The sequence below is a fragment of the Aythya ferina genome, assembly GCF_964211825.1.
Source record: "Aythya ferina genome assembly, chromosome: 15".
Lineage (NCBI taxonomy): Eukaryota > Metazoa > Chordata > Aves > Anseriformes > Anatidae > Aythya > Aythya ferina.
In genome coordinates this window covers 3521556-3532005 of record NC_140314.1, presented here as the reverse complement: position 1 = coordinate 3532005, position 10450 = coordinate 3521556, and the positions used below count along the sequence as shown (strand labels likewise).

Genomic DNA, 10450 nt, shown 5'->3' with positions numbered 1-10450 from the left:
ACTTCACGGGCGATAATTACATCCAGTACTGAAAAATCCGATCCATATTAATAAGCCAGTGGGTTATTACGAACAGAGGCCTTTTACAATTAAAAAAAATAATAATAATAAAAGTAGTTAAGATTTTAACCTTGACAGCGACCTTTTAGCAACAACTATCAGGAAAACCCTTAATTTTGTCCCGCTGACACTCATAAACGTGTGTTAAGGAGAAACTCCAGGCGCCGTGCTCCCGGCCACCCCACTGCAGGGGACGGCTCCCCCTCGGCACCCCGTTATGGGGCAGGGATAAACCAACATGGGACGGGGTGAGATTGGAGATGAGGAGCTGGAGAGCAAAACCCTCAGTGGGAGAGCTCTCGGCATGGGAGAAAGGAGCTGGTGAGGGTCCACCTTAATGCAGGATGAAAAAGCAAATTGCTGGCAGGAGAGCAGGGATGCTGCTCCGTTGCCATGGCTACCCCCAGCGACAAGCGAGCATCCCTGGGTATCGCCCCGCGGTACCCGAGCTGCTCCCGGGTGCCTGGGCTGGTGCAAGGGCAATTTGGGTGGGCAAGGGAGCAAAGGAGGAGAGGTTTGGAGGGTCTGAGCTTTGCAATGCGGTCAGGAGGGAGGATGCGTGCACCCAGGATGCACAGAGGAGCTGCGCTGCCACGGGGTCAGGGTGAGGTTCCTGCCTCCACCTTTCCGAAAAGAGGGATTTGGTTCAGAAAGCTTCTGCCTGGCACTGATCTGAGCCAAAGGACCCGGACACCCATGGTAATGCCTGTGCTGGATGGCAGAGCCCATCCGACTGATCCCTGCCTGGAAGAAGGAGCTGCAGCCGCGGGGGTGATTCTGCTCGACCCAGCCCTGCCACAGCTCACAGCACACAGCACACAGCACAGAGCACACAGCCCCTCACCAGCACCATCCTGGTGGGAATCCTGAGCTAGCAGAGGCTCACAGCCCCTCCTGCCTGCTCCCTGCCTGGCCGAGGGCTCAGCACACCCAGGTTTCAGTGGAGGAATATTTGAGCTGAGCCCATCCAAGGGCATAAAAATACCAGGAATCTGCAGGGCACAGGGAGCAGCCCTGCTCCTCTGAAACCAAAGGGAAAGAGGCAGGAGGGCGGTCAGCTTGGGCTGCTATGTTGGTAAGAGAAGAGAGGGCTTTAGCAATTAAAGACATCTTGATTATTGAAAGCAGAGCTTGTCATCTAAGAAAGAGCCCCAATGCCTCTGGCAGCTGCGCAGCCTCCCTTCTGCAGCCCATCAGCGATCCCTGGGGTATTCGCTAGCATCCCTGCCAAAAAACACCCTGCCTGTGCCTGCCCTGAAGATGAGGGTGGTCAGAGTGGGAGTTGAAGCAAGGACCAAGCATCCCAGTAGCCAGTTTCCTGCGGTGCCAGCGTCAGCTCGGCTCCCCAGGGATTTCTGCTACAAGCAGCCACCGAGGGAGGAATTATCGAGGCAGTGCGAACCGTCCCCAGGGAGCTGCTGGCTCCCGAATCATTAAATGCTTCCACAAACGAAGCGATGGCTTTTGTAGTGCGTGAGGAGTCGCTGCAACAGGGGGGGAGCAAAACCTGGGAGCAGAGGCACAGGAGCTTGGTGAGGTTGGGGCTCGTCCCCAGGACCAGCCTGCAGGACCCCCCTCCTGCCCTCCCCGGGGCATTTTTACCCCCAAAATCCAGCCTGTGTTTTTGAGGAGAGCAGGGAGGTTTCTGTCTCACCTCCTGTGTGCCTGTAACAGCCCATTACCTTTCCCAACTAGCCCTGCTCTGCTCCTCAGCAAGAGCAAAGCTTCCAGAAAAGCATCTGGTGCAGATTTAAAGGCATTAAGAGACAGAGATCGGTAGCTTGTTCTAATAGCTAATCATTATTAAAAGATCGCTCCTTATTTCTAAGATAGATCTGTCTGGCTTGGGCTTCCAGGAAGAGGTTGTTATTATGCCTTTCCCTGGTAGATTAAGTTACCTCTTTGTACCAGTGTTTTCTGCCCATGACAAATGCTGTAATCAAGTCACCTCTCAGTCTCCCCCCTGATAAATTAAACAGGCTGCGCTCTTAAATCATGCTTAGCCCAGGCCCTACCTTTGGTGATTAGAGCGAGTGGCTGGCAGAGATAATTTTTTATTTTTTATTTTTTTTTATGAGCAGAAATCTCCCAGTGGGGGAAGGGAAGGAGCCGGCCGGACCCAGCCCAGCATTGGCAGCTGGAAGCTGTCGGTCACCGGTTGCCCAGCCTCATTTGGTGACCAGCTGGAGAAATTATGATGAATTCACTCCTCCGAGACGACCTCGGCACACAAGCACCATTCCCTGCAGAAGCAAAGCGAGGAGGGGGAGCCAGGATGGCTAATCCGGGGGGCTCCCCATCCACCAGGCAATTAACCTCCCCGCACACTGTGTCCCGCACTCTCCCTCTGCCTTCCTTCACCCGTGACATACTGCTAAAGACATTTAAGCTGGCACTTGGACACGGCACAGCATCCCTGGAGGAGGCAGTGCCCTTAGGAAACAGATCCTCGTGCAGCTCAAGGGCGGCCAAGGTTGCTCGGGGAAGATTTGTTGGGCCAGCTTCGGATGACTGGGCTCTTTCTGCCCGGCCGCCAGCCACGGTTTTCCCATCTCCGGGCTCCCTGCATGGCTGAGCTGCTCAAATCCGCTCCCTGCAGCTGATTTGGGGCTGCACAAACCCGCTGGTGCATCTCGCTGATGCGTCCTCAGCATCCTTTCTGTCCCATCAGGCTGGTGCCCTGCACACCCCACAGCCCCATCACATTCCCAGGCACCAGCTCCCCTTGGAAAGGGCTGACATTAAACTTGGGGTTTCTGCTCCTAGCTAGAAGCATCAGATGGGCATTTACTTAAAAACTCCTAAAACCCACCCATTTTTGTCCTAGCCAGCTCCTGGGCAGTGCTGTCCCACCAACCCTAAAGCTTGCTCAAAGTTTGCTGCAGGTATTAAATATATGTGTGACAACTGATAGCCAATAAATCCCACTTCAAGGATGCTACAGCCGGACAAGTCCCTGCGATCTTTAAAATATACAGCATGACGCGAGATATTTTAAATAGATCAAAATACATTTATTACATATTTATATTATTTTCTCTAGTCTATTTATATCTTTTGGAGACTTATATATAATATATATAATATATTTAAAATAACATAAAATTGGCCAGTTTTGTCATTTGAAATACATTTTACAAATATATATATACATTGTCACATATATCTCAAATATATGTGCAATGAGACAGAGAAACACCGGAGGTGGAGAAGGTACAGAGACTTCCATTGCATCCATCAGCTTCGCTCCCGCTGCACGTCACCCAGCGAACGGGCTCTGCCTTTTTATAGCACTGGGAAACCAGTGCTCCCAGTTGCCAACCTGCCCGTGCGAACCGGTGGCCTGCCTCGGTCCCCAAACCGCGTTGGGGCTGAGCCTGGGGAAGCCCCCAGGAGTGTTTTTGGGGTGGGGGGAGGAAAAGATGAGGCTTTTTCCGAGGTCCCACCCGGGAGAGGACGGCGGGGCAGATGTGCACGGCTGGCGGGCATCCGGACCCGGCCCTGCGCCAACCCCCTGTGGCAGCATCCCTGAATTGGGGCTGGGGGCAGAGCAGGATCCGGCCGCCCGCTGCGTTTCGGCGTGCAAGAAATGGCAAAGGGTGGGGTGGGGGGGTGGAGAGGGGGGGGCTCTTTTGGTTGTCAGCACGAGAGGGAAGGAAAGAGCAGGAGGGTTTAAAAATAAACGTATTTGTTCTGCCTTATTAAAGATAGAAAAGGTGGCTCTGAATTCATTTCCTACAAAAGGTTTGAAGGTCAAGCAGGCACCGCGTCGCGAAAGGTTAAGCGCTAAAGTGATTGTCCCAGCCCTAAAGACTAAGTGCACTAAATTCGGTGATGAGAAGCTAAGGCTCATCCCGATGGCTCCTGGGGACCCCAGGGAGTGGGGACGCCTCGTGCCACGGCACGGGGCCGCAGGGGGAGGCTCGGGGCGAGCATTTTCCGGAGGCAGCGGGTGCTCTTCGGAGGCGAGGGGCGAGCTGTGCAGGGTGCTGGACAAGAGGATTAGTGGGGTCGCTCCCCTGATCCTGCAAGGATCAAGCGTAACGCCAGCGGGGGCTCCGTGGAAGGAGCAGCCTGGGCTGGGGGCGGTTTTGGGGGATGAGCCCCCCAAGGTTGGCTCTGAGCTCCCACCCCGCAGGTCCTGCTCTGCCCTCGCTCCATTCAGACACCGCACCCTGCACCCTGAGAGCATCCCCGTGCGTTTTCAGCCCCCTCCCAGGAACACCCACCGCTTTGGGGCTTCTTTTTGCTTTTTTTTTCCCCCATTCTCTTTGACGATGCGTGTGATAAAACCACCAAGGAGCCGCCAGAAGGAAGCCTCCCGGGCAGCCTTCACCACGCAGCAAAACGCCCAAGAGCTCCGAGCACTCGCGGGTAGGCAAAAATAATATTTATACACCATGTGCCAGCACGCCCATGGCCGGGACGAGGACTATACAGTGCAGATACGACGACTCGCCAGAGCTAGAGCCTCACTAGCGGGGTTTGGGGAGGGGGCACATGAACGGGAGCTGGGGAGGGTCCCAAATTGGCCTCTCCGGGCTCTTCCCAGCCCCCCCATGGCCCCCTATGCGATAGTTTAAAAATACATCTGTATATATTATTCTATTCTCCCAGGTAACACTGTACAATCATATAAGTTTCTTTAAAAGCAATAATTTACTTAAAGACATCTCTATTTCTCTTTCATTTTTGTACAAATATTTACTGTGAGATATATATATATATTTATAAAGAAATTAACCCTCTGAGAATCCTACAGCAGCAAGATGTGCACCTTTTTACACAGTTATTATTTATTCAAAAGAACCTAAAACCACTTAAAAGCATTTTTCTTAAAAAAATAAATAAGTAGTGCGCACACAAAATCTCTCTGCCCCCCCTGTCGCCCTGCCCACCCACCCCCCTCAGATGCTGTGGGGCAAAAAGTGGGTGGCAAAAACCATCCCCCACCAGGGGCAAAGGGACCAGCAATGGGATGGTGCCCATGGTTGCAGTCTTGGAAACACAAATGTCGTGGCCAGCACCTGATGGCACATCCCGACACGTCCCCAGATTTGGGGTCAGCCCATTTGGGGCACTCGGTGCCAAAACGGCGGGCTGTTTCCCAGTGGTGCCCAAGGAGGGGATGGTTTTTCACCGCATTTTTTTGGTTAGGGGAAGCCAAAAATAACCCAGCCCCTGGGTGGGCAGCATGGGGCTGCGGGGGTGAAGCTGTGGGATGAAGGGTGGGAGAAGAGGGGGGAGGGAATGTTGTGGGGACCAAGCCCCCGACCCCATCCGGATGGCGAGAGGCTGTGCGGCAGAGGTGGGCAGGGGGCAGCGGCTCCTCTTTGCCAAAAAGAGCTGGAGATGGGGGCAGAGGACAAATCCTACCTGCTCTGCTGATTTGGACACGTGCTGCTAATTTACAACCCCTGGAGGAAAGAGCCACGAGCCCATGGAGCCGAATTGCTGCTGAGGACCCTGCTCCCCAACCCTCCTGCACCCACCCAAGTTGGGTATAGCCTTTCCTGCAGCATGGGGAGCACCGATAAGAAAACAGTGCCAGGATTTAGGGAGCAGTGAGCTGCATCTGCCCAACTTCCCTCTGTGCAAAGGGAGCAGAGAGACTTCCCATGCACGGCATGGTTCGCCTCGTGGCATAGCAAAAGGCAAACCAGCGAGCAGCCAAGAGCAGCCCAAAATGCAGCAGACGGTGGGACGGGGGTGCTGCCGCGGGGGCAGAGCGATGGGGTTGGGGCGGGACGGGCATGGGATGAGTTTGCATCTCTAAGGCACGATCCACCTCGAGGCTGGGGCGCGGGGACAGGGTGATGCGCAGGACGCGGTGGGTTTCCTGACTGGCAGCTCTAGGTTTTGGGAAAGCATCTGCCTCCGAACCAGGACTCTCCAGTGAATGGGGAATTCATAAATCCCAGCCCAGCAGAGGCGGCACAGGTGCCCGGACAGGGCAGAATTCTCCTCCTGCTTCTGGGCTCGAAGAAATGCAGCCCAGCAAGACAAATTTCACCTGGATTTCCACATTTCAAATGAGTTTTCTAAGGAGAATATACCAATTTATTTATTTTATTATTTTTGGTGAAGTGGGGAAATACCTGAATTTGAGAGCTTTCGAGTCTGCCCTTTGTGCTTTTCACTATTTCATCCTAGTTATGGTGAAAGTTATGAATTCCCCGCCAGAGACACAGCACTTCAGCAGCTGATGCCCCAGACCCAATTTCCACCCTGAAGATCAATATTTCCAGAAATTGGCTAATTATTGTGTTTACAAAGATTCTTTCTATAGCAGTCTGGCTTTTCCCTATTAGCTACTTTGCCAGTAATTATGCTACTCGCTTTCGCTGCCACGGACCTGCAGCCACTTACGTCTATTTTCTGTCTAGGAAGCCGTGCCAGTGGAAAAAAAGCACACCCGAAAATCGGATGCCATCTTGGCTTCAAGCTCCTGCATCTGCCCAGCAAGTCACCCCTCAAAAGACCTCGGTGACTTATTCGTTCCCTTGCTCACTTTTAAAAAATACCGAATCACTCCTTTCAGATTTATTATTATTATTATTATTATTATTATTATTGTTATTGTCATTATTATTTTGGTAAACAGTCTCCCAAATGTTACGTTGAAAAAATTAAAAACCCTCTCACCTCCCTCCCCTCCCTTTTCCCCAAATTAAAAAGAAGTACGTTAACGTTGCATGTTATTTCAAGTGTTGATCTTGTGCAACTGAATCATACTGCCTGCCGGAAGGAGCAATTTTTTTGTTGTTGCTGCTCAGTTTAAAAAAAAAAAAAAAAAAAAAAAAAAGGAAAAGGAAAAGAAAGAAAGACAGATTTGTTTCCTGATATTTCCTCTTTTTGGATCTCGGCTCCAAGAAAACGCTCGCGCTTTCCCCGCGGGGAGAGCCCAGCCCTGCAGCTGGTGCGGGGCACGCACACGCCCGGGGCCCCTCCGCGTCCCCAGGGTGCGGGGAGCGCCCGTGCCTGCCCCGTCCCCTCCTGCAGACCGCTCAGTGGTTATTGCGATGAAACTGAAAACTAGGAACAATACTAATTTCTCAAGCATTCCTATGGCACTTGCATTGTTCTGCATAATTTGAGCGGGTTGTAGGGGAAGAGATTAGAGGAGGAAAAAAAATACCCTCGGAAAAGTCAGTGAGAGGACCAAGAGTCATATTTCCGACTCCCTCCGGTACGACCTCTGATCCAGCGCTATCGTCGCTTGAAGCCGGTCGAACTCGTGCCTGTTGTCCGGGCTCAGGTCATCCAAACCCCTGCTGTCATCGTCCTCCTCATCCTCGTCGCGGCTCATGAAGGCCAGCTCGTTCTCGTAGCAGAAGGAGTTGGTGCTCGGCAGGAGGAATTTGTTCTCCACCAAGTCCTTGGCGCTGCAGCGGGGGGTGGACGGGACCTCGTAGGTTTTGTGGAAGTGGGAATAGTCTACTTTGTACTGGTTTTTCTCCTCGAACAAGACGGGCTCGAAGCGGTGGCCCCACAGGATCTCGCTGGCCAGGTAGGAGCTCCGAGCTTGCGTCGTCATCGCAGTGGCTTCCACCATGCCTTCCAGGATGACCACGATCTCAAAGTCGTCCGTCTCTAAGTCCTGGCGGCTGATCCCGAACAGGGGGCTGTCTTCGTTGATCTCGTGGAGAATGGTGATGGGGGACACCAAGAAGATACGGTCCAAGCCTTTATCAAACCCCACGTCGATGTCTATTTGGTCGAGGGGTATGTACTCCCCTTCTTCCGTGATCCTGGGCTTAATTAACTGAGCTCGTACGTGGGCTTCTACTATGTGGCTTTTCCGGAGGTTCCCAACTCTCCACATCAGGCAGAGTTTCCCATCTCTCATTGCCACTACCGCGTTATGGCTGAAAAGTAATGTCTGGGCCCGTTTTTTGGGCCTGGCCATCTTTGCCATTATTGCACCAATCATGAAAGAGTCAATTATACACCCCACGATGGACTGAACCACCACCATGAAGACAGCGAGCGGGCACTCCTCCGTCACGCAGCGGAAGCCGTAACCAATAGTCGTTTGGGTCTCAATGGAGAACAGAAAAGCAGCCACAAAGCCATTGACCTGCAGAACGCAAGGCTTGAAGGTATCGTCTCCACCTGGGTTTTCTAGATCTCCATGAATGAGTGCAATTAGCCAGAAAATCAGCCCAAACAATAACCAGGACACCAGAAACGCCAGGGAGAAGAGCAAGAGCATATACCTCCAACGGATGTCGACGCACGTGGTGAACATGTCTGCGATGTACCTCTGCGGCTTGTCATCCATGTTGGTGAACTCCACGTTGCACTGGCCGTTCTTCTTTACAAACCTGTTCCTGCATTTCCTCCTGGTGTGGATTTTCCCATTGCCAAAGCCGTTGATTCCTGGCATGGTGGTCAACCTCAGCCCGTCTTCCTCGGAGGACACGATGCTGTAGGGGTTGACTCTGCCTGCAGTCATCCCTGAGCCAAGCCCACAGTGAAGGTGAAGGGTCTCGTGACTCCTGGCGTCCCCCTGGCCCACCCCTGCCCACCCCCCAAATTCTGTTGCAGTGGAAGAGAAGTCCCAAGCTTCCACGTCTTGGCGGCCACGTCACCACGCGGATCCCGTGAGAGGCTCTGCAATGAGAAAACAAAGACACGGCTGTTACCTCCCTGGGCAAAGGGACTGGAGGGCACCCCCTGAGTGCTGGCTGCAGGACCTCCCTGATCCCATTTCTCTTGCCCCTGTGGCAAGGCTGTTCCCAAAAACCACAAAGAGGGAAGGAAGAGGCCTTAAACTTTGTTCTTTCATGCTGCAAACATTGCTGAGGAGACGTGGCATTTCTGGGAACCCCAAAGAAACCAGCAGATGAAAAACCTTGGATTGCACCGGAGTCTCTTAAGACGTCTCTGCTTCTCATTCCTCATGAGCTCTCCTGTCAGAGTGGGGTCAGGTTGCTGGAGGGGAGAGCAGAGAGGCCAAGCTGCTCTCCTTCCTCATGTGGAGATATTAATAAAGGTACGCCTGAAAGCAGCTCCGGCAGTTCACATTGCCCGTGCCAGATGGATGGCTGCCCAGCAGCGGTCACCCGACCTCCCGAGCACCAGCTCTTTTGGGGTCGAGGGAAACCACAGGGAGATGTGGATTTAACCTCCCTTCCCTTGCCCGGGGGTGGGAGAGGACACGGCCAACGTGCAGCTGGTTGGAGACGGCCCCGGGAAGGCACTCGCTCTGGGCAGATGTCCTGAGGAGCAGCGTTCCCAACAGGTCCACTGGGACACGGAGCCATCTACGGTCACGGGTGGGTTACGGTGGCCAAGTCTCATGGAGGGACAAGTGCTGCTGGGGAAGGGGGGGTTGTTTTGATCCTATCTGTTTGGCCCAGCTCATCCCATGGTGAGGGGCACCCAAACACATCCCACTGCCCCTTCCCCAGCACACCATGCTGCAGGAGGGATTGCAGAGAAGCCAAATCCCAAGCACCCCAAACAGATTGCGCTCCCCAACCCCTCTGCCACAGTTCGCCCTATTATTTAACAACATGGGATGTGTCTGGGGATGAAACCCCTGTCCCCCCCAGCCCAGAGGTGCCCGGCTCATGGCTGTACACCCTGCTCTGTACCCGCGGTGCCGATCGATGTGCTCGATCCCTGCAATCAGTGTGAGCCCTGGGGACACGCAGGGACAAGCACACCCTTTCCATTGCACACAGCCCAGGCTGGGCGGCCGGCCCAGCATCATCGCCAGCACCAGGGAGCATTGCCAGGCACTGCCTGCCTCAGGCTGCATCATCCCGGCTCGCAGCGATCTGCTAGATTTCCTTTTACATAAATTCTCCCCAAATCCAGCCTGGGTCTTGGGGATCCCCACAGAAGCCTTGTATTGGAAGCAGAAGCACTAAGAAACTGCCCAAACCTCCCAGGTGCTGGAAGAAGACCCACGTGTGCCACCATCTGATGCACCAAATCCCATATTTCCACCTGCTGCTATCCAGACTCGAGCATTTTTATCCCCAAAGCTGATTTTTCAAGCACCGCAGTCACTCTTTGGGGTGTCAGCACACCGAGAAATTGCTTCTGGGGGCACTCAGCATGACTGCTGCTGGAGATGCTCTCCTTCCTTACAGCCACGAGAAGAGAAAAATAGGCACTGACAGTTACTAGTGAGGTTACTACTAGCAATTACCACTGACACTTAATATTTACCACCTTGTGCTCACTGTAAGCCTGAAGGACCCAGCAGGTTGCTCACGGAGCTGATGTTTTGGGCTGGCTGCAGGCTCAGCCAGCCAAACCCAGCCTGGTCACCCAGTCCACGTCCTCCTCCCCACCATGCTGCCTACATCCGTTTAGGCTTTCTCTCCTCCTTTTTAATGAAAGATGAGCATTTGGAGACACATTAGGCCGTCTG

General features: G+C 53.4%; 1 protein-coding gene across 2 annotated transcripts in view; it reads right to left on the bottom strand.

The window, feature by feature from the left end:
* Positions 1-3086: 3086 nt before the first annotated feature.
* KCNJ12 (potassium inwardly rectifying channel subfamily J member 12) overlaps positions 3087-10450 on the bottom strand; it is a 30918-nt gene continuing 23554 nt past the window's right edge. For both annotated transcript variants that reach the window (XM_084536307.1, XM_084536308.1), the window contains exon 2: positions 3087-8676. In XM_084536307.1, the coding sequence (XP_084392433.1) occupies positions 7229-8518 (1290 nt within the window). In that variant the 5' untranslated portion in view covers positions 8519-8676 and the 3' untranslated portion in view covers positions 3087-7228. The remainder of the gene's footprint in view (positions 8677-10450) is intronic.